At 38.6% G+C, this 27,223-nt stretch overlaps 1 protein-coding gene across 2 annotated transcripts in view; it reads left to right on the top strand.

Moving 5' to 3' along the window:
• Positions 1–26,079, top strand: part of ARHGAP8 (Rho GTPase activating protein 8) — a 46,159-nt gene extending 20,080 nt beyond the window's left edge. For both annotated transcript variants that reach the window (XM_010715251.3, XM_010715256.3), the window contains exons 6-10: positions 1,750–1,823; positions 12,738–12,815; positions 13,484–13,612; positions 16,771–16,874; positions 25,643–26,079. In XM_010715251.3, the coding sequence (XP_010713553.1) occupies positions 1,750–1,823; positions 12,738–12,815; positions 13,484–13,612; positions 16,771–16,874; positions 25,643–25,840 (583 nt within the window). In that variant the 3' untranslated portion in view covers positions 25,841–26,079. The remainder of the gene's footprint in view (positions 1–1,749; positions 1,824–12,737; positions 12,816–13,483; positions 13,613–16,770; positions 16,875–25,642) is intronic.
• The last annotated feature ends 1,144 nt before the right edge of the window (positions 26,080–27,223 follow it).

Genomic DNA, 27,223 nt, shown 5'->3' on the forward strand with positions numbered 1-27,223 from the left:
ATCCGTAACACATCAACTTTGTTAGTTCTGCAGCTGAAGGAACAACTAATTCCCTTTCCAACAGCATTTTGCCTCTGGAGTGATGAATGAGATCAAACTGCTTGGTGGCTGAACACCAAATAGTGAAGCATATTAATTCCCATGTCAATTTATGAGTAAGAGAGGTAAAAACACAGGGCAAGTTGGTGACTAAGTCAGGAACCTGATGCTTCCCTTACGAGGAGCCCTATGTGTGAGCCTGGGGTGCCCATCCTCCTCAGTGGCGTCCCAAAATTAAGCAGTCTGCACATCCTCTTCTATCTCCCTTCTTAGGCACAAGGAAAACAAACACGAAGTAGAAGGGCCATGGGCCCCTCACTCAACATTTTCTCTACCCCTCCATGCTGACTGACATTGCTGTAACATTTATTTCAAAGTATATTTTTACGTATAGTGTAAATGCAAAATAAAATCATTGATGGCTCATTCCATGCAAGTGTTACGAAACTGTATCTAATACGGTCCAGTTAGTATCAGTTGTTTTATATTAATAAAATAATAAGCAGGCCTATGCAGAAAGAGAAGAAATCACACTGCCTTGAGAAGAAAAACTCTACAACTCATTCCTATCTGCAGGCACAACCGCAGCCAGGAGCACTAGGTGTGTTTAACATGCTGTGTGTATCAGCTTGTGTGAGCACCTCACACACACTGTGGAATAACCACAGCAGTTGCAGCCTCTCATAATGCAGCCTTTGTGCTGTTTTGTGCTGGTGCTCATCAGTAAAGCTGGTCACCTTTTAAATATGACATTAATTTTTTCGTACAAATACATTTGATTTTTACGTTAAATCTGAGATTTGTCCTTTATTTTGTTGTTGATTACTATAAAAATGTAGCAAAATGATTGACAAATACTGTCTTTTTGTTATACTTCTGAAACTACTAGAGACGTTTTTAGATAATTGAGGAATTCTCTGCATTTCTAGATTAAGAAAATGCTACGTTCGGTTTTTTGCCTCAGCTGCTCACTCATGAAAGAAAAGGAAATGTAATTTTGTGAGAATCATTCAAAGCATTAATAAACTCAATTTCACTGCGTCACTTTGCCTTCAGAATAAATAGTGCAATATCCTTTTATTTATACGTACTCTGTGACTTAAAAAGGGAGAAATGACAAAGAAAAATCTGCACGATAAAAGGCTTCTAAACTTGCAGCATTCCCTAAGACTGTTAAAATGTACTCAATGCAAGCTTTTTTCTTGTCTGCATCCGACCTGCTTTCAAACCACGTTCCAGCAGTGGTGTGCAACTGAATCCAGACAGCATCATCACTGCTGTGTCACCACCACATCGTTGGGCACTACAGCCAGGGGAACAAAACTAAAGAGAAACCAACCTTGACTGGGGGCAAATTCAGCCTGGAACACCTTACTGCCACTCTGCCTTCAACTTCTCTTTGGAGCAGAAAACAGCCCTTCTTTATATGCATTGCCTTTGTGGTTGTACAGTTTTTCTAGCAGGAAAAAAAGCACTTAGAAATGGCTCTTTGAATAAAACCCTTTGGCTCATTCTTGCACCTCTTGCAATTGTGGAGGAGTATCGTTTGGTGCAGGCGCCAAGATGTGGGCTCCTTGAGTTTTAGAAGGAAATGCACGCTTTCAAAATCCCTAAGGTTTTTCCTGAGACTGTTCTGCCTTTTGTTTGATTCTTTGTCTGCCAGCACACTTAAAGGCTGTTACTTTTTCTTTTTTTCTGTCTTTCTAACAGTATCAAGGACAAAAATAGCGGTGAACTAATTCCCCCAGTAATGAAGGAAACTGTGTCCTACCTAAAAAGAAAAGGTGAGTTCTGTGTCAAAAAGGGATGTGTCTTTCAGAACAAAGACAGCAGTATGTAATCCTCAGTGCCTGATTCAGCAAAGTTTATAGCTGCAATCTCAAAATGAAGGATATATTCAAATCCTGAAAATCTGGGTGGCAATTGAACATTGCCTTGAGAGCTTTGATTGGTAGAGAACAGTTTATTATCAGATTATTGTCTCACTACAAAAAATAAAAACAATAATAATAAAAAGATTAGGGAATAGCAAGTGAGAGAGGATGTCTTGAAATAGACCTCACCAACCCAAATCATATTGTGGCTTTTAAATAAAATCCACAGTAAAAATCAATGAAAACTTCTGTATAGAACTCATTGAAGAAAATACATTTTGTAGGAGTAAGCCTGAAGTCTTCCCTTCACAAAAGACTGTTACTGGCATTTACAGACCCTTTGACTGCAAGTCATATCTGTGGTTGCAATATATAGGGATAGTTTACAATAACCTTTATTTAAAATGAGAACATTTAAAACCTATGTTCACAAATTACCTTCATGTACGAGGAAAAGAGGGATGCACTATGAACTGCTGTCTATACAGTGGTATCCCTCATGCATACCCAACCAACACAGTGGAGGAAGGAAGCATCAGGTGCTATCTGTAGGGCAAGCATGCTGTGTTTCCAACTTAGGGATGGAGGAGCAGGCAGGGAGGAAGGGATAAGGCTGCAGTTCTGACATTCTTTTTTTCTATATAATATGATTACACATTCTGATCCTTGATTTCGAGGGTGGTGAGAGTAATATTTCCATAATTCCTCCTGCTTCAAGGTGTTAGAGTTTCATGAATGTTAATGAAATCTTACAGTACCAACTCCAAATATTAGCTGCATTTATGTTACACGTGCAAGAAAAGAAACAGAGCATAACACAGCTATGTGACTGGTGCAACACTGCTAAGTTCTAAAGCTGGGACTGATTCCTATGATCTCTGAAAGTACAGCGTGAATTTTTAATAGATGTGTCAGTAGAGGCAAGTGAAGAAAATCAGAATGTTTGGTTCTGGTATTTTTTGTGGGGATGCAGGTGGCATTGTTGGTTGTTTTGTTTGTTTGTTTTTTAATTGAATGTCACTGGTCTCTAACATGCTGTTAATTTTGGTTAATGTTTAAACAAATTTTAAGGATTAACATGATTTTTCTTAAGACAAAAGCCAGGCTCACGGCTCCGTATTTCTGCTATATATAGCAGTTTCATCTGAGGTTTTCCTTGTTTAAAGAATGATTTGTATTGACAGCACACAAATAGAGAATACAAATGTTGAGTAAGCTACTGTCTTCCATAGAGAGGCTTACCCCAAACCTACATCCCACAATATTCCCCATCCTCAACTGCATTCTTGAGCTGCTAATCTGAACAGGTACATTTTCCTTTCGGATGTGTTTAAACTTGTTCAAATGTGTTCAGTGTTGATGTCTGTCTGTTTTAACTGTTGTCACTAGAATTTGATTTCAGTTTATTTGAACCTTAAGAGAGAAATATTAAACATTTTTTAAAACTTGCACTGAATAGTTTGTGAAAAGAGAGAGGAAGGAATGTGAAGAAAAACTTTACTTTTCAGCTGTGTTGCAGATTCCCTTGAGCAATCCTGTCTTCATTTGTATCAGTGCAAGATCATGCTGGTTTAAATGAGGACAGACTACACAGCATCTTTCCCACATTGCTGGACTATGCTCCTTCATATTTTAGTTTCTCCTGTAGTAAATAAGAACATTTTATTGCACATTTTATTTTTGTTTGGTTTTCATATCTTGCATGAAATTTAATGATGCGTATAGGAGATTAAGAGGGAGATCCATTGCAGTGGATACCTGCTTTCAGTTCACAAACAGCAGAGCACAGCTTTTGTAGGCTTCCTTGTATACAGAACAGCCAGCTGCTAGCCTACTGAAATTGGTGATTTATCTTCAAAATACCTGTACAAACCAAAGGCCAAGGATTGGAGTGGTGCCAGTTGTGCTATTCAAGGTATCTACTGATCTGCAGTACATGGAGAGCCCCCAAAAAAACTTTACTGAAGGCCTCTAGGTCCTAATTCAGCATTACACTAAAGCTCATAAAACTATTCTGATATTCTGGATATGCTGCTTCAGGCACCTTAAAGATGAAAACTTTTCAGATGCAGCTTGTTTCAAATGCATTGTTGTTAGATGGGTGGAATGTAAATAGTTCACTACTAAGAATGTTGAAGGCAAGTGACTGGCAGTTTGAGACAATCCCTGTAATTATAATTGTAAATGGATGATTAGAGCATGTGTAGTGGATCAGTGCATGCCTCATCTGCAGATGAAAGCCAGTTTTTTTCATGTTTTAGATGTTATGAAACAATCATACTTACGTACATTTAGCTTATCTTACTAGGCAAATACTTCTTACTCAGTAATCCACGGGAATCAGGAGAACTAAAACAAGGATGAACGTGCACAGATATCACTACTTCTCATGGCTGTTATTACTGAGAGATTGAGTGAAAGTTTAATCACTAAAAATGTCAATTGATTTAAACTTCTGACTGTATAGAGAGAGGATAGTTTGCTTATCTTACACTTCCTTGCACCTGTTTGAAGATTTTAAAGGAGTTGTATTTTGCTGGTGACCAAAGTTTCATTAGTAACCTGTTGTTATGATTGAAAACAAAAGGTCCATTTCTTGTTATTCTTGATGTTTTTCTTTATGTTTTGTCTCGTAGCAACTACAACAGTATCGGACACCTCCACCCCACCATTTGTTGGGTCCAGCTTAGTTTTCTGAAGCCACCATTCCTATTGCACAATACAGAAATTTAAAACAAAAACAAAACAAAACCAAATAAATTTAAAAAAGCCACCAAGGTTTCAGCTTTCATGGTTCTGATTAAAGAGAAGATTTGGCTCAAACTTATCATTGCAGAATGCCTCTGAGATGAAAGCTTGTTATTCTGAAAGCAGTAATCATCCTTGGGTTTTCTCCAAACATCCTCTTTTTTTGGCTAAATCTTCATCTGTTCTTGTCCTGCTTTGTGCATCCGTGCAAGTTGGTAGCACAGTGATGCTGAGCACTGATCTGTAGTTCAGCCTCACACTCGCTAGCCTGTCTCACTTTTCCCCATCTTTCTGTCCTTCTGTGTCCCCAGGAAGGAAGGCCATCAGATCTGCCAGGGCTGGCTTCTTCCAGCTAAGCATGGGTTTGTTCTGAGCTGACATATTCCCTATCACAAGGACATGTCCTCTAACCAGATTTCTCAGTTATGGAGACGGCTTGTCAGGTATAGCATTTGCTGACATTTTCAGCCAGCTGATTCTTGAAAGCCAAGTACCTGCCACGCCAAGGCTGTTAGCAGTAGGTGATAGACATGCATTTTTTTGCACTTGTTTATAAGTGTGCAGGTATCTGTAGTACTTGCTGTCTGCTCTGATTTTAACTCTTTATCTAAATCTGGAATATCTCAGTTCTGCCATCAGCCTCAGTGCGTGTTGGTTCTGGTGCTGACAGCCCTGCAGGCTGACTGGCAGCATTCTTTGCACTCCAGACGCAGCTGTGAGTGCAGCGAAAACTTCAGCTCATCTTCCAGAAGTGGCAGAAATTCACTGTCATTATCTTTTCCATTTGATTTTTGGCATAGTTTCAGTCCCCATAGAATTATCAGGGGTTAGCTTTTGGTTTTGTAGCTGAGAACTTGCTCTATCAAATAGTGTTATTTTGCTCTGTTGTAGTTTCCATGGAAATAAATAGGATGCATTACTTCAGAGTGGCCTATGAAAAAAGTCATCAAGTACTGCAAAATCTTAGCAGACAAATTCTGATCATCTTCTGGACCAAAACAGAGAAGTTTTCTTAATTTCAAAAGTGAGCTGATGATTTTGTCAGGCCTTGGCAAGATCGATTTAAAAGAGCTCATCTGTGAGCAGATTTTCATAGTAACAAGGACTTTCTTCCCCGCTCAACCTCTGTTCATCTATCTAGTTTAGGCTTGGCTTGTGCTTACACTAAATAAGATTTTTGTGTACTACCTTATCTCTACTGTGCCTTGAGAAATTACCTTGCTTAATTAAATATTCACTCTCTTGTCAGAACAATTCATACGTGTTCATAACCTGGTGTCATTCCTTTGGTGGTAATGATCTTGATGCTTTTTGCGCAGACCTTTTTCTCAGACAAACCCAGTTTATGCCACAGGGCAGTCATTTTTTCTATGGTTAATATGCCTCCACATGTCCTCAGCAACCTACCTAGCGCTGAAGTGAGTTGCTGATGGAAGCTGACTCTTCTAACAGACTATTTTTGTAAGCAGGGATGTATGTAATGCCGTGCTATGGAGGCTGTACCTTTAAACATGCCCATGATGCTTGGGGATATGAGAATGGCTGCAGCCACAGGTGCTGCCTGCAGCATCCTGGCAGGGCAGAGGGGACTAACAGCCATGTGCATTGGGGACTGTAGGGCTCAGATGTGTGCTTTTCCTTTATGCTTAGTTAGGTGTCTCACCAATTCCTTTCATGCCTTTTGCTTACATGTCTTTTTGTTCTAGAAAAGTAATACTCTTTATTTAAGTGTGTCGTGTGAAATTAAAAGCTCGGTAGTGTGTGAGTGTTGGTTTGGGGTCTTGTTTAGACCAGTGTTAATACAATTCACTACATTCCTTTAGTTCTTTAACTGAGCCACAGTTTGAAGGGACTAACTGATATACAATAAAAGCGAAGATGCATGGCAAAATCCATATTCTGTGAGCAAGCACTCCAACATCTGGAAGTCACAGAACAGTTTTTAAGGGAATTTTTATTTGATTCATTGTAAAGGTGGGTATAATCTGTACTCTTCTGACCCTTATGAAGGTGTTAAAGAGATTATAAGGGGCAGAAGTATCCTTAAACCCTATCTGAAGTAGTAGCATACTGTCATTTTTACTGGCTTAAAGCAGATTACCAGTTTGAAACGTAAAAGTAGGATTATTATTCCAATGCATTTAGAGATACAAACTCTGTCCTTGTTTGTGTTTTAAGCAATTTAAAGCCAAAGCTAACTACTAAAATTTGCAAAATTTGATAACGTTTATGTTCTCAAGAGTAGGCAAATAAGTGAACAGCTACAGAAAATTACATAGAAACTGAAGAGACCATTTGAGATCAGCAACAGCTCAGAAGTGATGGAACTAGCCAATAAAAGTCATGGTGAAGGAATTGCTTGCAAAATTACAGAAACAAAATAGATAACTGTCCCCTAAAGGAAAATTATGTCACAGTAGTCCTCATTACTGAGTCTTTCTCTCTTACCTCATCTCTTTTGTCGACTGCTAGTGCTTTGTAGCACAAACTTTTTGTTCCGTGTCCTCTGATAGTACCACAGGAGAGTCCTGGGTGATGACAAAGAATCCTAAATGCAATGATAATAACCGTGCCATAGAAGTTTAATAATAAAGTAGTAAAGGTCCTATGGTATGATTATGGTAGCAACTAAAGCTGTCCTTTATCTGTTTGACAGCAAAAGCAGTGGTAAACAGCAATTAATCTTTCTTGCTTATCCTCTTCATGAAACACAACAAATCTCGCTGATGGACAAAATTTTGGTTCAGTTTTTTAATATGAATGAATGCATCCTGATGGTGAGACAGAATGGGTAGAGATGGATAGTTATACATTCTGAATACGTTTGGATTGCTGCAGCTTAGTGAGTTTACCTCCTGGCCTCCACTTCTTGTAATCAATCAAATAGCTTTTAAAAATGCAACACTGGGAAAGCTTGACATTGGTCACACAAACATTTCTGAGTTCTTAGTTCTTTCTGTTTTGATGAGAAAGTCTTTACCTAGGGATAATGGAGATTATATAAATCTTAAGACCGGTTCATGTGTCATCAAATAAAAATGGACCGTGTAATAAGCACAGTTTGTGTTTTCAATGCTCAAACATTGTAAATAAATTATGTTTGGAGGTACCAAGCGTAAACTGAGATTATTCATTCATAAATCCAAAGGCTAGGCTGTGCTGTTCGAAACTGCAAAGACAAAAACACACTTTGGATTCTTGGAAGGATACACTGTTCTAAATCCTTGCTGCAGCGGCTTTGCCATAGGGCTGGAACTGTACTTTCTCTCTATCCTTGAATTTCTGTACCGTCTTGCAGAGCAAATCATTTACAAACCGCAGGCATTATGATCACTTGCTCCATATTTGTTGCACAGTGTATAGGGAAACCGTGTAACCCACTCCTAAAACTTGTAATGTATTCTTACTTTAAAAAATATATATCCCAAATTTATCTTAAATATAAAAATTCTTCATTCCTACCACGTTAGACAATTAAGAGATTACAGTCAATGTGGACAGTTGAAATATGATATATATTAGTCAGTCTGCATGGTAGAAATAAACAAGTTCTGATTTTTAAAAGGGATTCTTATTAGAATCTGGAAGAAGAAGCCTGAATCAGTTGTGTCAGTGAGGATGAAAACTAATTCCCAGTTAGGATGGATGCTTCCTGAAACTTGGCAGGACAAACAATTGAAAGAAACATTTCCAAACTCAGTTTTGGATAGAAAGAATTCAGATGCTCATTCATTCCTGTTTCTCATGTGAAAGCAGACAAATTAACAAAGAATTTTGATGCCAGATGATTGAAAGAAAAAGAATGCAATTTTCATGTCTCCCTTTCTTTGACAAGTTTTCAGCAACGTGTCAGCATGTGCAGCTTTAATTTATCTGTTTTGATTTTCTGTGTTTTTCCTTTGGAACAACTGATCGGGGAGGCAGAAAGGGGTTAAGTATTTTTAGCAACAGTTTATTAATTCAGAGTATGACACAATTGTGTCACTGTACTGTAAAATTTTGTCTACTATGGTAAAACCCATCTTATTTTAGTGTGGAATGAAGTGCCTGCCTGTTTTCATTTATGATTACTGACATTTAAATAATTACTCAGCTAAGTTCTCAATCTCAGGATCACTTTTCATTGAATACAGATGGCTTCTTCTTCAGTCATATTACTATGTTTTTCTCTCTAGTATTTAATATTTAAAATAAAATTTTACTCACTTTGGTCCAGAGTACTGAGGGCAGGGTAGCAAAATTCTACTGATCTTTATGTCTGTCTGTCCATCTATCCGTCCGTCTATTTATCTGTTTTTATGCACAAGGGGCATGGAGCAGTTTGTGTTATCTCAATAGCAGTTCTGCAGCATTGATGGAATATTTGAGTCATGTGCAGCTGCATGTTTATCAGAACTGTTGTTAATGCCAGTCATCAGCTAGCAGTGGTCTGGCAAGCACTGTTAGTCTGATTTTTGTATGGAATTGGTTACCCATGCCTTTAATGGCAAAATAGTTCAACTTGTACATACACACACAAAAAAAATTTCAACCAAAATAAAGAATTAGCTGATATGAATTGGGCTGTAAATAGAATTTGATTGAAGAATATTGCTAACATAATACTGAGTCATCTAAGTCAAAACACATTCTTGAAAGGATAGAAAAGTATGTATTATGTGAAATGACCAGGATCGTCTTCGGTCAATTTTGTTTCCTTTAACGTTGGTGGCTCTGACATGAACTGTGTCTGCAAAAAAGGAGACAGAGTGATTAATTTCACTTTAGTGGGAGCACCTAGCTCTAAACAGTGCTTAATTATGGTAGTACTATGGGCTGATTTTTCCCCATTATTGGCTGAACAGGAGGAGCCGGAGCCAGGATTGGCAAATGTATGTCCTGGTTGTGTGTCAGGCTGAATACTTACCCTTCACAGTTGAATCACTGGTAAGAGGCTTCAGGTCTCTTTTCCCTTTCCCATCCCTTATTAGGAGACTCCTGTTGGGAGCTTTGGGTTAGATGATGTGGGAAATGCTGTGCAGCACTGACATTCAAATGCCAGGCCCTCCTGAAGTGCAGAAAGCACTGAGAGTAAATAACAGGCTTGTGGACTTCTTAAAAAAGAATCCCACTCAGTTCATATGTATGACGCAAGTCAGAAAGAATTATTGCAGAAGGCCTTTCTACATAGGCTCATTGTTTTCCACCTTCAATAACATTATTGCAGATGACCCATATCTCTGTTTACTTGAGGGCTGAGGACATTACCTGTGCTTTATTTAAAAATCACTGTAGTTGTTTTCTGTTTTAAGCGTTTTTATACAAGAAGACTCTTGTTGTTGTAGTTTCTTTACTTGAGAGTGTATCTTTCTTTATCTCTAAGAATTGTTGCTCTAGCCTACATTTAATTAGTCATGTCATTTGAATAGGTTGTACATGTAGATATCCACAAATGTAAGGAGTAGAAATACCTACATTGGTATTTGGTTATTACTACCTGTGGTAAAACAATTTATGGTATATTGATCCAGTTTCAGCTGCTCTGGAAATTTAATTCTGAAAGTACCACAAATTTCACATGTATCCTACACTTCTGCAAATGAGGAAATAGTTGTTTTCTCCTCCCAAGGGCTTCCAAACAACATATCCAGCAAGAGCAGAGTGCCATCACAGTAACATTGATGGGATGCAGAACCAGACAAGTACAGCTGCTGTCTGCACTGGAGATTCATGTCTTTAATTAGACTCTTGAAAGCACAGCCAATAAAGGGATACACATGTTAAAAATGGATATTTATTACACTTTAGTTTATACAGTGAGACTAACATCAGATTAAAGCATTAACTATTAAACCACTTCCAGCAAACCAAATTTTAAGTATTTATAATGTCCATCTTCTGAAAGATATGTTTCTATAGAAAACCTACAGTCCACTTACAGCCAAAATAAAATTCTACAAATTCTAAGAAAGTTATTGCATTTGTTGTTTGCTGAGGACAATGCCTTGACAAGCTATCTTTTCAGAGCTGCCACTTCCAAAGCCATGCCTTTAGACAGGTTGCACTATAAATCTAAAGGAACAGTTTTACTACAGTGATATCATTTACAGTAACTTTATTCAACTGAACATGATCTGGTTGAGAGTTAAACAATCATTCAAATAGATCATAATCACCATTCATTAGGTTCCTTTAGTAAGCACACACATGGCCTTCCTCACGTAGTACAAGATTTCATACACCTTCCAGATTTGAAGGCATAAGTTAAAGTTTTAATATTTAAACTGGAGTTTAAGAAGTGGGAACATACATGCTCAGAAAAAAATTAGGTGCAATATTAAGTTCCAGATAAGCTTCTAATTCTAGTGAAAGGGCCACTTTTAAGTAGACCTAGGGCTTCTTTGCAAAAGTCTCTGAAACGCATCTGAAAATTTACTTCAGTACTACATTATCAATTCTAATATACTGATCTGAAGTCATGTAAATAATGCTAAATACCATTCTATCAGGAGAAGGTCAATTAAGGAATTTTGCATTTATTAGTTTTTCATGTATAAAATATACTTTTGTATGCAACTTGTGTGAATTTACAAGAATGACAATATCTGGCAATAGGACAAGGGGAAATGGCCTCAAGTTGTGCCAAGGAAGATTCAGGTTGGATGTTAGGAAATACTTCTTCTCTGAAAGAGTGGTCAGGCTCTGGAGTGAGTTGCCAGGGATATGGTGGAGTCACTGATGATCCTGGAGGTGTTCAAGAAACGTTTAGATGTTGCACTGAGGGACATGGTTTAGCGTGAAATATTGGTGATACGTGGATGGTTCAACTGGATGATCTTAGAGGTCTTTTCCAACCTTGGTGATTCTATGATTCTATCCTAGTATATTAGTGTATGTCAGTGCATGACTCCAGATTTTTCTTGAACCATAACATAACAACTCTTGATGATGCAAATAGATGTGCACATACTTCAGTTGAGATACACAAGCATAACTTTCAGTCTGACTGCTTAGCAGCTGAAAGATTAGCATGAAAAAATAAAGAAGTCAATCATCTGCTCTTCCACATTAATGTAAAGAAAACAAACGACAGCCTCTTCAAGTCAGTGGGTGGTCTGCCACCCTTCTCAAAAAGACTACTATTTTTGCTGTGTTTTGTCAGAAAGCCTAATATTTTAGGTGACTGTGCTTCCAGTGGGAATCTCAATTTGAAACTACATGTGAGCCAAATTGTATTTCCTACTAAGCGGAAGGAATAATACAAACCAGAGAGGGAGACAGAGAAGGAAATGATGATTTTACCAAACTCAAAAGCAAGAAGCACTGCATGTCTCAAAAAAGTAAAACATCTTGTCCCAATACTGTTTTGCATTATAAATCAAATAACTTACTTTGAAAGCTATTATCCAATTTCAATCCTTGTCTGTATGCAGCTTGTTGACATTTTTCCTCTGTACCTGAAAACAGATTTCAGTTAAAGACATGAAAGGCATATTTCAGAGATGCCTAGCAAGATTAGAATTAGGTATTTCAAAATACCATGGGCAGGCAGAGTCTGAAGTCCCATTGATTTCCAGAGAGAGGTGGAAGAAGCAGTGGTCTGCTCAAAAGTACCTTGAAGGTGGAGAGACCAATATCCCTCCAGTAATAAGGACTCCTCAATTCAAAGATGCTGTAAAGCATCCCCTAACTGACATCTTGTCTCACCCACTGACGGTAGTAGCAGCTCAGGAAATTTTTGCAAATACTCTCTTTAGCTTGCTAAAGGCTTTAAGGTGTTTAAATTAGAACAGCAGAACAGCAGGTGTGGCTGTTTGCAGATAAACCGAGTGAGGGTGAGGCACTATTGAAAAGTACTTTTAAAGAAAAGAATATCGTTGACATGACACTTGTAAAACACTTATGTAAAGGCAGTAGTACTTCTATGAGTGGCATTAAAGAAAATGCTTTAGGCACTGCTACAGTGTTTTGTACAGTGACTGTACCAAGCAGGTTTGTTCCCAAACCTTCTTCCTCTGCTCTGTTTTCAATTGAATCTGTGAAGCAAAACAAGAGTGTGACATCTGTTACCAATGGGACATTAACTGTATTTTTCAGGACTACAAGTAGAGGGCCTCTTCAGAAGGTCAGCCAGCATCCAGACTATCAAAGATGTTCAGAAGCTCTACAACCAGGGTAAGCTGCCATTACAAAAATTGCCACAGGTTAATAACAGCGTGAGGGCTTTATTGATCTTGTCTCAAATGATGAAGCAGAGACGTTAGGTATTTTTTTTAATAATTAGTTAATCATAAAGTCATTTATAATCTAAAGTACAATAAGAACACTAGTACAGAAGCTCAAAAGATAGCTTGAAGCTTACTGAATAATGAGTCATTAACTGATGTCAGAGTTTTCAAAAACTGTAGCAACTGAAAAATGTTGAGGTTTCAGTAAAAAATGGTCTGGTTTCTCAGACACTCGTATTACCTTTGTGCAGTTTGAGTCACTGCAGTTAGTTAAAAATGCCAAGTATAGTGCCTTCATGTCATTTTGCCTCTGGTATTCTTCCGTGGCTATGGCAAAGGAGTACAATTTTACATAATAATTTATGAAATGTAATGAAGTCATTTTGAAAGTCAGTGACTTCCTCATGAAGTAATTTTATGGTATGCGTTTAAAGAGAGGATCACTTACAGCAAGATTAATAAAGCCTTGAAAAATATGAAGAGAAGACTGTAGGAGTTACCACCTTCTGGAAAGCCAGTGAGTTATCTAATCATGGTGTGAAACAGGTTTGTACAGTAGTTCAGAGAATAAGTAAAACATCTGATTAAACACACTTCTTTTTTTCCTCCTTTTAGGCAAGCCTGTAAATTTTGATGACTATCATGACATCCATGTTCCTGCTGTTATCCTAAAGACCTTCCTTAGGGAACTTCCTCAGCCATTGCTAACCTTCGAGTGTTATGATCCTATTGTTGGAATTACCAGTGAGTATTAATCCAGTTTTAGGAAAATTCATACAGCTAATTAAACTGTACCTTGCTAATTCACTGCTGCTTGCTAACCATGGCTCAGTTGTGGGTATGTAACTGTATTAGTGCCTTCACTGCAGCTATTAATGTACAGTGACATAATCTGTACTATTACGAGGTGGGATTCCACCCAGAAGAGGTGGATAAAGTATCTTGTCAAGGAGTTTGAAACATGGGAGTCAGAATCTCTGCTGTTTTGCTGAGTATCATAAAGGCTCAGAAAACGGGCATGTAGCTCCCTACTGGATATACAAGGCACCTAGCACCTTCACTGTTCTTTTTTGGGGTTTGGCTTAACCGTCAGTACAAAAATACAAACACATATTTTTAGAGAATGTTTTTGTAGATGTTACAGACTCTATAATAACTATGGTAAATAAGTTATCTTCTCTATCATTCTTCTTGTATTCCCTGTATTTACGCTGCCTGATACCCTGATAACAATGTTCACTCTCAGTGTTTTTTCACTCTGTGCATTCGGAGGAATGTAAGAAGAAATAGCCCTGTGACTAGCAGAGCTAATGAAGCCTGGATTCCCATGGATTTCCATCTCAAACATGAGCTTTCTTTTGTCTTCTCTAATGCCCAGAGAGAACTCATATCACACTGCACCGTATTTTCATGGTTGGGGCATCTTTATGACCTGCCCTCTCTACTCAGTTACCTAATTCCACAAAATGCAGGGCTTATAAAAGACATTGACCTGCTCCTCTCTCAAATCTGATCTAATTGTCCCAACAGTTTAAATGTTGGCAGCTACCTGCAGGTGGATGACAGCACAATACCAGAAGTCTATCCTCTATAGAAAAGCAGCTTGAAAAATCAGTCCTTGGACACTGTTCTCTTCTTTCTTTTTTTTTTTTCTAATCAATTCTCCCTGCTGGCAGTGTGGGGAGAATAAAAATCTGCTTTTACACACACACCAAAAATTGAAATTACTTTTCTTACAGCTTTTGTGGGGCAGAGCTGTGAACCCTGCAGTAAATTGGAAAGATCTTTTTTTCCAAAGCACAAGTTGCTCAAACAAGAAATGTCCAAAATTTTTATGAATATTACTGCCATTTTGGATACTACTTTGTCATATAGGACTTACAAATGAAAAAACAAACAAGCAAAACATGTGCAGTGATTAGAAGTTTGGTAACTATCTGCGAGAATTAAAAGATAACCTAATTCCTTCTGTACTTGGGACCCCCAGCCTCTTTTATCAAATATAGCTGAAATTACCCTGAAGGCTAAGGAGGCAGGCAAAATCAGGTGCATTCACACCTATGAAGTATTTTGTCAAAAGTCATTAAAATAAAAAATTAATCGATCTACAGAGTGACTATCTCAGCATGTTAAAAAAAAAATCTCTTCACAGGTTGGTTGTAGAAATTGAGGGAATAAGGATAGAGAACAGAGTAAAGAATAGAGAAGTTTGGGAAAGGGATAGGGGAATTATAATTTTTATTGCATTAATCTTCTGTCTTTCTGTACAGTAAGTTACTTTTTGCTAGAGCTAATTAAAAAAAGAAAACATCTGAAAAGAACCTGAGAGCAATGCATTGTCCTAGTAATGCTGAGGTTTTTTGCTAGGAAAACTAGCAAAAAATCTTTCATCCCATGTTATTTTGGTTTATCAGTGTTTTAAATGTTGGCAAAATATGTTTTTGAAAAATGCAGTTAAAGAGAATTTCTCCTTGGGCTTTTTTGTTACACAGTGTGATGTCCACTATTGTTTCTTGATATTATGGTGACATCCTACTTTTTAAAGATGCTAAGCCTGAGAGCCATTCTGGACTGCAGCAAAGTTATATTCTGTGTGAATACAGTGCAGAAGGGAGCTCTGAAGAGGTGTGAATGCAGACAGCTGTCTTGGAATGATTTGAAAATTCTCATTCTGGCTTCTGTGTGATGTATCTATTATATCTCTTAACCCACAAACCCAAAAATACATTATCACTGCTTTACAATACTTTGAAATTATAGTGAAGCTTTTCTCCTTAGTGTCTCACCTGAAACATTTTTACAAGAGGTATTGACAGGAGCTGGAAAATTAAAAAAAAGGAATTGGAACTTTAAGCTTGTAGTTTTCAAAGAACTTCTTATATGGCTGTGAATGCTGCTGACGAGTTCCTCTGCCCAGTATTGCTACACTTTCTGAATTATTTTCCCTGCAGAAGGCTGACAAAAAAATTCTTGTGACTCACATTTTTTGTCTCACTGGAACTGATAGCTCTGCAGTAGTAAAAATATCAACGCAGCTCACCGGGGCATAGCTTCATGTATTTAAATCAGAGCTTAAGGGAACTTCTAACATGCTGGAATTTTGTGCCTGCAGACATACTTATATGAATCTCTAGCTACGTCAAGGAGAGAGAGAAAAATGGAACAAATGGAGAAAAAACATTAGCACAAATAAGCTGGTTAGGTCAGATATGGCTGTAATCATGAGTACTTTTTCCAGCTAGATGTTGAACTTCCAGTACGAAATTTATTAAAATATTCCAGGAAAAATAATAGTAATAAAATCATTTGGAACAACATTCAAAATGTATTCCAGTGCTAGCATATTCTCAATCAGAATGTTTCACTGAGTCTGGGGTCTGGTTCCAGTTCTGCCTATCTGTAGAAATGCGTTAATGAATCTGATTTGGCTCATCTCTAGAAAATTCTTACTCACCCAAATGTCCATCTCATAAATCTTTGTCCAAGAAAGAAGTTTCCAACCGAATCACAGAAGTGTGTTTGGAGTTAGTAGAGTGCCAAAAGAGAACTTTGCAGGACCAAGTCTCAGCAAGAATAAAATTAAGGTATAAAAAGTAGACATCTGGATACACTGCATGAAGAGATAATGGGATTCAAAACAAGACCTTGGCTACTTCACTGAGTGGGGAAAATATTCTGGAAGTTAGTCTTAGCCATATATTTGAAAATACTAAATACGGTAGGCTTATCCTAAGAGGCAGCCCAACCTACTATCATGGGGATAGACACTGATAAAGGTGATTTTTGTGGTCAGTTCTACAGACAGATAGCTGAAGTAATTCCAGGTGATATAAATAAGGTGTTATTTCTTGGTAATACGTTGATGCTTCTGGGTTAATTTAAGACTGACTTTGATATTGCAGGTGTGGAGAGCTGTTTACGAGTAACCAGATGTAAACAAATTATTCAAGGACTTCCTGAACACAATTACATTGTTCTGAAATATCTGATATGCTTTCTCCATATGGTGAGTATATAGGAAAAAATTCCAAAAGTACAGCCAATCATTTCTTTAAATCTAATAAAGCTTTGTGCTAAACAGTGGTCTCAGCCATACAGTCACCATGAAATTCTCTACATGTAAGAAATAGTACTATGTGAATTTAAATAAAACTGTGCCTTCACTGGAATATTTAAAAGTCCGCTCTGCTCCATTGCCCCTTAACTAATGTATGTTTTAGTGACTTTTTTTCCTGTTTTGGAGTGAAAAATATTAAAAATAGTAGTTGAGTAACTTTTAGTGATGCAGGAAAAGTACGTAAAGTGAATTTTTCCCCAAAGTGTAAATTCTGGCACTTAAAACTTTAATTATATATTTGTGTCACTTTGGAAAATTATAAAAAAATATTGGTGACCTTTAGGAAAGTAATCAGCAAAATATTTTATATTTTACTTTAAAAACAACATTTTCCTGTTTAAAATAGCCTTTAATTCTGCAACTTAGTACATTCTCAAACAAAAATATTTAATCATGCCCTTTTGCAGCATTTTGGTGTTCAGAATAAATGAATCATTTTTTAATTGTTATTCATATTCCAACAAGTTTGGGACTTTGGGGAACCTCAGTTATAGTCATCCTGTTGTTGCCAGTTCTGCAGGAAAAGACAGTAATAGGAGTGTAATTTTTCCTCCGTCCCATCTTATTCAGTGTATTACCATTTTCAAATTGCATTTTTCAAGCCCAGGTGCCTAAAACTGAGAATTCTGGTTTAGCTGATATCTAAATAAAAGGATCTAGCCTTCAGAAGACTTAAGAGCCTATCAAAGTAATGACAGATGTGGAATGACATTTATTTTCCTCCTCATTAATTGTTATTGGGTTACAACTATGTTTGCCATATTCTAGCTATTAGCATATTTCAAAAAGAAGGATATTTAATCCTTTTTTTTTTGTACTGAAACATTACAGAAAAGCAAGATCAAAGAAAACACGTTGATATGACCCTTGCACTGACAACACTTGCAAGGTTGTTGTAATATTCATATGTTCATTTACTGCTCCTTAGTTGAACTCTAATGCTGTTAAGAAAATCCTCATGTCATTTGCTATTATTTTAGCAACTGATATATCTCCTCAGTATTATGAATTGTGTAAGTGACTTTGTTCCAGTAATAGATGGACCATCTCGATGCACTTCTTAAGAGCTGAGCACTTGAGATGTTAATGAGGTGTGCAAAAGTACGACATAGTGTTTTCTGTAATTGGGCAACAGAATATAGCATTATTTTTGAGTATTCCTTGTTATATAAGGCAACATGTCAAATTGATGTTAGCGTTCAGCTCTGCAATTTTTGCTGATCCATAGCTTTTCATCTTTAATGTCTTGGGGAATATTTGCATGTGGAAAGGTCAAGGGAATGTGAAGCAATCTCAAAGCTAGAGGTTTTTATTCACTGCAGATTAGTGCACTCCACAAGCTGACATAATTCAAATGTAGACTGCTCTACCACTAATCCTAGTTCTTACCTGCAAGCATCAACCTTCTTACATACATGAGCCAATTTAATTCTTCCATGAGCTCAACCTTGAGTAGTGCTAGAGATACTTGTGGTAATTTCATGAAGTGGAATGAATTGTAATCATTGGATGTAGGTTTTTAATACTGTAAGTTTGATACAGGCTTGTGGAAGAAGGAAAAAAACAGTAGTATTTTCTCTGCAGTCTCAGCCCCCCAGCTGAATGAAATGACTACTTCTACTCCAAGGGCATTACAGCAAGGCAGTGTAACTTCTACAGAAGTAAAAGATTTGCATTTCAAAAATACGTCCATACTTCTTAATCTTAGACTGGCAGTTATTTTGCCAGTAATGAGCCCAGGATGCTGTGAAAGGTCTATGCTGTTTCCATTTTGCAGTGCATGTGACTGCTAGAGAGGGATCTGAAGCTCCAGCGTGGACTGAGGTCTGTAGGCAAAATCAGACAACTAGAAGTGAGGGGCAGCTCATATATTCCCCATTCTTTACTATATCTTTCTGTCCCTTTATCCATGCCTTATGAAGAAGAATGATGGCTGACTTGTCTCAAGCAGCTATTGCAAAACTGTGCCAATTTCAAAATGTCAATATGGAGCAAATAGAAAAAAATAAACAAGGTTTTGTGGCATGTGAGCTACATTTCAGATCTGAAACTGAAGCACCATAGTTAAAGCCAAGTACAAGCTGAGGGGGGAAAAAAAAAGCTCTGAATTGCTTTGAATTAGTGTTTTATCACAATCACTTGTCCAATTTAAAAGTGTAATTAGCACCAGTAAAGCTTGGAGATGGCTGGGGGATGGGTCACATTGGGAAAGATGATTGAGCGTGATGAAGCAGACACAAGCAGTTGGCACCTCTACAAGGTTAGCAGAGAGCGGGGATAGAAACTTGCATTTCCAGTAAGTTTTGAGGGATATTTAATATCTAGTAGTTTTCTTCTGAAAATTTGAAATGGGTTGATATTGGGTTGATATTTAACATCTCGTAGTTTTCTTCTGAAAATGTGAAATGGGTTCTGTCAATAATTGTGTGTACAAAGTTCAAAGGTGATGATTTCCTTATAATTTTAAAATGTATAGCAATTGGATGTTTCTACCTTCTATCATATCACTATTTAATTTCATTATGTAAAATAGTGGCAGACTAGTGTCCCTCCTGCAGTGTCCAAGAGGGTGCTGGAATGAATATATGTGGAATCAAAATACTGATACAGTTTTGCTGCGGGAAGCTGACTCTTGCATGATGGACATATATTTTTACATTTGTTGATGTGGCACTAAATCTTCAGTGTTTACTTTTAATTATTAGCATAGGAATTTACAGATTTTATCTGAAGGCTAGAAAAGATTCCTAGATGACTTGTTTTCTATATAATTTGTCACTACTTAATGATTTTTCTATACATGTCCTAGTTAAAGAGAACAATGAGCTGGAATTGTGTAGGTCTTTCTTGTCACTTTTCTGTGATGTTCAGATGTCTTCAAAGACAAAATGTAGGTCCTTAGAGAATTGTCTTTTATTAGCTTATGAAATCGATAGAGCAAGCGTATTCTTACTTGAAATGGTGATAGCAATTTTGTGATGGAATCAAAAAAAGAGTCTAGGCAGTTAGTCCAAATGTTAAATATGTCGTTTGTATTTCTTAGAGCACATCTCTGGATATGAGCTACTTAGAAGAGACCAAAAAGTGCTGATCTTGGATGGCCTTGTGTGGGAAGAAAATACTAATTGCCCATGATAGTGCTGTCAAGGGAGTGGATTTGATTGTGATGTTTGAGAAAGAAATCTGGTATTGGATTACTGGAAGAGTTGAAATAGCTTGAAGCCAGATCCCCTCAGGGAGGGATGAACAGGTGATGAGAGACTGGAGAGCAACTCTGCTGAAAGGGATCTGGGGATTCTGGTTGTCAGTAAGTTGAACATGAGTCAACAGGGTGCCCTGGCAGCCAGAAGGGCCAACTGTACCCGTTGGTGCATCAGGCACAGCACTACTAGCTGGTCAGGCTCTGCTCTGCTCTGCACTGTGTGCAGTTTTGGGCACAACAATACAAGAAGGGCTTCAAACTATTACAGAGTGTCCAAAGGAGGGCTACAAAGCTGGTGAAGGGTTTAGTGGGAAAGATGTGTGAGGAGTGGCTGAGGCCCCTTGGTTTCTTCAGCCTTGAGAAGAGGAGGCGGAGGGGAGGCCTCATGGTGGCCTACAGCTTTCTCAGGAGAGGGGGAGTGGAGGGGCAGGCACTGATCTCTTAGAATCATCTAATAATGGAATTGCTTAGGTTGGAAGGGACCTTAGAGATCTTCTAGTTCCAGCCACCATCATGGACGGGGCCCCATCCAACCTGACCTTGAATGCCTCTGTGGGTGGGGCATCTATAACTTCTCTGGGCGACCTGTTGCAATGCCTCAACAGCCTCTGAGTAAAGAATCTAATTAGATTAATCTAATTTTCCTAATCTAATCTAATTTTCCCCTCTTTTAGTTTAAAGCCATTCCTGCTCATCCTATAATTATTGGACCATGTGAAAATGGTTCTCTCTCCTGCTTATAAGCTCCCTTCAAATATTTGAGGATTTCAATGAAGACTCCCTGGAGCCTTCTCCAAGCTGAACAAACCCAGCTCCCTGAACCTTTCTTCATAGGAGAGGTGCTCCAGACCTTCTCTCTGTTGACAGTGACAGGACTTGAGAGAAAGGCATGGAGATGCAACAGGAGATGGTCAGTTTGGAAATTAAGAAGTTCATCAAGGGGTGATCATCGATGGGACAGGCTCCTCAGGGCAGTGGTCATGGCCTCAGTCTGGCAGAGTTCAAGAAGCATTTGGATCGTGTTCTCAGTATAGGGTTTGAATTTTGAGTGGTCCTACTTGCAGCTAGGAGCTGGAATTAATTATCCTTGTGAATCCTTTCCAACTCAGGATTTCTGTCATTCTTTGAAAGGGCTTCCTTGCTTGCAGTTCTTGTTGAGCCAGCAAGATTATTGTGGAGACAGAGTAGGTTTCAGTTGCACGTGTTTTCTCTAATCTGCTGAGGTAAGGATTGCTCTGCAATTTGTAATAAAACGACATGCTATGTCTTCCTTGAATTCTTGAGTGTCAGGCTAATTGATGACTCACAGACAAGACGGTGTAGCTCTGCCTCAGATATAATCACTGTTTTATTTTATGTTATGTATTTTCATTCTCAGGGGAGAGGCTGTGTCATGGGTATTTTTGTTTATTGTTTCTACATTGTCTGCCTCCTTGAAATGTTCATGAGGTTATATCGGACTGAAAGAGGTGGTTTCATCTTGGGGTTAGAAATATTCTATGTGACAGCTGACTGAGAATTAACAAAAAAAAAACAAAACAAAACTAATTCTATCAGCAAGTTGCAGTGCTGTTGCTTTGGACTGAAGAAATGGCATTTGAAGGAAGCAGCAAATTTGAGCTGGATGTATTTCAGCTAGCATTCCAAGACAGCGCCTGCACACAGCCAGCAGGATAGTGTGCCAGGGAACACCCCTATCAACTAGGAAAAACATGACTGCAACAGGTGTGGCTCCTTCCACCTTTTTCTGTCCTCCAGTACTATACAAATTGCTTTTGTGCTGTCAAAGGTACTTATCTATACCTAAAGTACCTCCCCTAGGATATGCAGCAAATGTGTTTGTTTTCATGCTATAAAAAACACTAATGAGAGGGGCTGCAGCAGAGCTCTCACATTATTTTTGAGACTTCCTAGTGAAAGAAATGCCAAAAATAATTTGTTCTAAGTCATAGAGGCTGCTTGGTACAACATTGCCCTCAATGGATGTAGCCAGGATGGGTCACTTGACCTTAGAGCCAAAACATCAGTTCTTAACCTATCACATTTAGCTCTATTCAAAGGCCATTTTCATCAGGATGACACTTATGTCTGTGTCTCCTTGTTAACAGAATGATTATCATCATCCTAATTATTTTTCCTTATCAGTTACTTTGGTAGCAGTTTAGTGTTTGCTATCCTGCTGTAGTACAATGAACTCTTCTTTAAGCTGATCTCATCTGAAGCATATTAAGTGTATGAAAGTAGCTTGCTGCTTTTTTTTTTTTTTCCTGTATAGTTAAATAGCATGTTGAGAGCATTATGTGGAGGTCAGCAAGCTCTACGCAGTTCATACTCAAGAGAGAATGATGTGGGTTTTGCATAAGGTCATGGAGCAGGCATCGCTGTTTAATCTGATGACCCTTATTCTCACGTTGTGAACTCAATCCTCTGAAAAGGTGATTATGGCAACAGTATACCCTTATTAAAACTCCCTTCCTTTATCCAGCCCTGCTTCATGACCTTAGAATCAATTGAATCCTTTAATATTTGTAGCACTGTTGTATCTCTAACGGCCTAGGTGGTTAAGGCAAAGATTGGAAGGAAAAGTAATACCTCTTACTGCAACAAAAAAATGTGGTTAGGAAGAAAATGCTAACCTTTTGGCACATACGTGTTTCTTCATGTCTCCTAACGAAAAAAAAGCATCTTGCATGCATGTCTAAAGGATTTTATATCCCTTCTTGGCTTACCAAGCAGGCTTCTTGGTAGGTAGAAAACCGAGGAGCTGGAGACAGAGGGAAATGAAAACCCTGTTACTGATTAGAGGGAAGTTTATGTATCTGCTCACATAATTGTAGCATTCCTTAGATTTTTTCTCTTGTGCCATCAGACTTTCCATAATACTACTAAGCCATCTTTTCAGGAGACCCTATGGAAAAGCCAGAAATGGAGAGATGCTGATAAGCACAGGTTCTTGCTTTCCTGTTTCACTTGAAATTGTAGTACACAGGAATATTTAACTGATACTTCCCCATTCTATTCCAGGTTGACAACTTCAGAGCAACCTATACATTACAGTTTAGACCATATTACAGTTATAGACCATATTCTTATTGCCAATGAGAAACTGCAGCAATCAGCCTGGGAAGAAGTGGCTGAACTAATAATGTCATAGAATCATGGAGTAACTTAGATCTTAGAGGAGAGGACCTTAAAGATCATCTAGCTGCAACTCTCCTGCTATGGGCCACTTTGCCAGCCACTAGATCAGGCTGCCAGGATCCCAATCTGGTCTTGAATGCCTTCAGAGATGGGCATCCATAGTCTGTCTGGGCAACCTGTTCAATCACCTCACCACCACCACTCTGAATAAAAAAATTCTTCCTAACATCTAATCTAATTTTCCCCTCTTTTAGTTTTAAGTAATGCCCCTTTTTCCTACCACCATCAGATCCTGGAAAAAGTTGTTTCCCTTCCTTCTTTTAATCTTCCTTTAAGTACTGGAAGGCCACAATAAGGTCTCACTGGAATCTTCTCTTCTCCAAGTTAAAAAACCAATTCCCTCAGCCTTTCTTCATAGAAGAGGTGCTCCAGCCTTTTGTTCATCTTCATGGCTTTCCTCTGGGTCTGCTCCAACAGCTCTGTATCCTTCCTGTACTGGGAACAGCAGACTTGGACAAAGTATTCCAGATGGGGCTGCACAAGGGCAGAGGGAGGGTGACAATCACCTCCCTCTCCCTGTTGTTCACCCCTCTTTGATGCAGCCCAGGATACTGTTAATCTTCTGGGCTGCAAACACACACTGCTGGCTCTTGTCCAGCTTTTCATCCATCAGGACCCATCAAGAAAGACAGGGAGCTGTTGGAGAGGGTCCAGATGAGAGCCATGAAGATGATCAGGGGACTGGAGCACCTCTCCTACGAAGACAGGCTGAGGGAGCTGGACTTGTTCAGCCTGGAGAAAAGAAGGCTGCGGGGTGACCTCATTGCAGCCTTTCAGTACCTAAAGGGAGCCACAGACAGGAGGGGAATCAGCTCTTTGAAAGGGTAGATAACAGCAGGACAAGGGGAAATGGTTTTAAGTTGAGGGAGGGAAGATTTAGGTTGGATGTCAGGGGGAAGTTCTTTACAGAGAGAGTGGTGAGGTGCTGGAACAGGCTGCCCAGAGAGCTTGTGGATGCTCTGTCCCTAGAGGTGTTGAAGGCCAGATTGGATGGGGCCTGGGCAGCCTGGTCTAGTATTAAATGTGGAGGTTGGTGGCCCTGCATGTGGCAGGGGGGCTGGAGATTCATAATCCTTGAGGTCCCTTCTAACTCTGGCCATTCTGTGATTCTGTGTGACCCCCAAGCCTTCTCTGCAGGGCTGCTCACTAGGAGTCCTTCTCTCAGTCTGTACTTATATCTGAGATTGCCTTGATCCAAGTGCAACACCCTGCACTGGCCTTGTTAAATCTTACTAGATTCTTGTATGCCTGCTTTTTGAACATGTCCAGCTCCCTTTGGATGATTGTGTCATTGTGTCAACTGTACTACTCATCTAGGTGTCATCAGAGGGTACACTTTGCAGAGAGTACAATTTGCAGAGGGTACACTTAATCCCACTGTCCTACCTCATTGATAAAGATGTTGAAGAGCACTTGTATAGAACCACTGACAACAACCTTCTGGCTATGACCACTCACTCAATTCTTTATCCACCTCATAATCAAGGAGGGTGTCAGGAGGAATGTCAGGAAGAATGAAAGCACATTCAAATTGCTGGCCCTTTGCAGTAACAGGGAACTTATCACCCAGACTGTATTGGGCTTTAGATACCAACCACACAGTGCAGGAGAGGCAAAACATCACAAATGCCCTGACAAATTTATACAGGAAAGAAAATTATTTCTGCTTCCTACGTTAGGATTCACATCCACAGATATGTTTAGGACACATCACCTCGATAGAGAGCAGAGTTCAGTGCTGCATGTCTTCTTTACAATCTATTTTCACCTCCATTGCATCAGGGGAATTAGGGGGATGTGGAGGTATTTAGAAGTGAAAGTCATGCATCAGTGGGAAAAAAAATATTTCTAAATCCTTGCAAACAGTTTCAGAATTCTGGAGTTTTATTCTGTAAAGGACATAGCACAAGCAGATGGAGTAGCTGTTTCTGCCATCCTTCCCTGCCCTCCAGCAGAAATAACAACATATTCCATATAGAAAACCCAACACAATTAATTTTCCTAGCATAAGGAATCAGTGCAGGCTTTTTGCTTGACTTACTGACATTTTTTCTTGTACTTGAGGGTTACAGACCCTGGTGGCCCCATTACCTTTCAGCTGCATGGTCAGTCCTCAGGCATTTAGGAAGCCAGTGATGTACCTGTCGTTAACATCTATGTTCATCATGGCTCATTCTTGATGTGCTAGGGTCTTTTGTCTCTCAGTCACAGGGTGTGTGCCTCCAATGTACCAGTTTATGTTTTTATTTTTCAGGTTTCCCAGGAGAGCATATACAACAGAATGACAGCATCCAGCCTGGCCTGTGTCTTTGGCTTGAATTTGATCTGGCCATCTAAAGGAACAGCCTCTCTGAGTGCTCTGGTGCCTCTGAATCTCTTCACTGAACTACTAATAGATTTCTACATGAATATATTCAACTCCCGAACAGTGCCTGGTGAGATCTTACCTTAATGCTCTCAGAAAGGGAAGAAAAGTTTGGCTGCCTGGAGGAAAGGTCTGAGCATCTCAACTGCCAGAGCAGTTCCTGCAAAAGACATTTTCAATTCTATACCTTTCCAAGTACCAAAGATAGTGAGGGAAGTACTCTATATTCTCCTCTCATAAGAGAACCATGTACAGGTTAAATATGATAGGTTAAAGTGAAACCCCTTATTCAACTTCAGCAGTTCTGATACATTTAAAAAAAAAAAAAACCAAACAATTGTGACAGTAGGTGATGCTGTTATTTGTATAAGGATCTGAACACCTCACTATATGACATTATTTACTGGGACCATATGGAACTAAGTTCTGGATCACTCCTGTCTGTACAGTTTTCTATTATTAATATTATTATTTGAATACAAGTTTGTTAGAGATTTCTGTAATAAGTTAATAAAGATGGAATTGATTTTTAAGGTACCAAAATTTCTAGAACTACTTTTCCCTGTATTTAAGTGTCTTGTTTTATGCAGGAGTACTCCTGATGTTTGGTCTGCATGCTTCTGCAATTTAAGTTAATAGAAATTTGTTCTTCACATTGATTTCTCCACAAAGCAATAACAACTGCAACTTGGGTAACATACCTAATGCCACTTGAATGCCTTTAAAGTCTGTTCTTAGTCTCGATGTGAATAATTAGCTAACAAAAAGGCAGTGTTTCCTTTCTAACTGTGCCATTAATATTGCTTGTATTTGATGAACTCTAAAACACTACTCTTTCATTGTTGATTAGTAGTGGATTGGTGTAATGAAGTTATCATCATATTTGCCTGCAAAGCAAAAGCAAATTAACCAGGCAGACAGTATTTTCCCTAAGGTTCAGATCTTCCTACTTCTGTATAGAACTACAGAAATAGTGGGACTTCAATAAAACTGATCGTCTCTGGAGAACAATTTAGCCATCCCCTTCTCTGCAAACACAAAGCCTGTTTTTATCCTGAAGGTTCTAGTTGCTAGCTGAGGGTTTGGCCATCCTCTCAACAGTTGTGAGTTGCCTCCCTGTGTAGCAGATGCAACAAGACCTTATTGCACTGGGTGAAGGTTATTTGTTCTTGTCAGAAATTTGGGGAAATAACCAAGCATCCAGAAGGCTGTGGAATGCTGGATCTGGAGCTGGATTCTTTTGTTCAGTGGGTGTCATCTATAGCATTAGACAATTATTAAAAATTGAAAAATACAGAGGCTTTAGAACAAGATTTATTAGGGCCAAATTTCACATCACAGTTGTGTATTCTCCCATGTTCTCAAGTGCTCTTAAAGGAATTTTTGGGAGTTTTGAATATCTGTGAGTAATAGCCACGCATAACTCTACTTAAATCTAAAATACTGTGCCACACAAGAATAATTAACATG

Source organism: Meleagris gallopavo, chromosome 1 (genome assembly GCF_000146605.3).
Source record: "Meleagris gallopavo isolate NT-WF06-2002-E0010 breed Aviagen turkey brand Nicholas breeding stock chromosome 1, Turkey_5.1, whole genome shotgun sequence".
Classification (NCBI taxonomy): domain Eukaryota; kingdom Metazoa; phylum Chordata; class Aves; order Galliformes; family Phasianidae; genus Meleagris; species Meleagris gallopavo.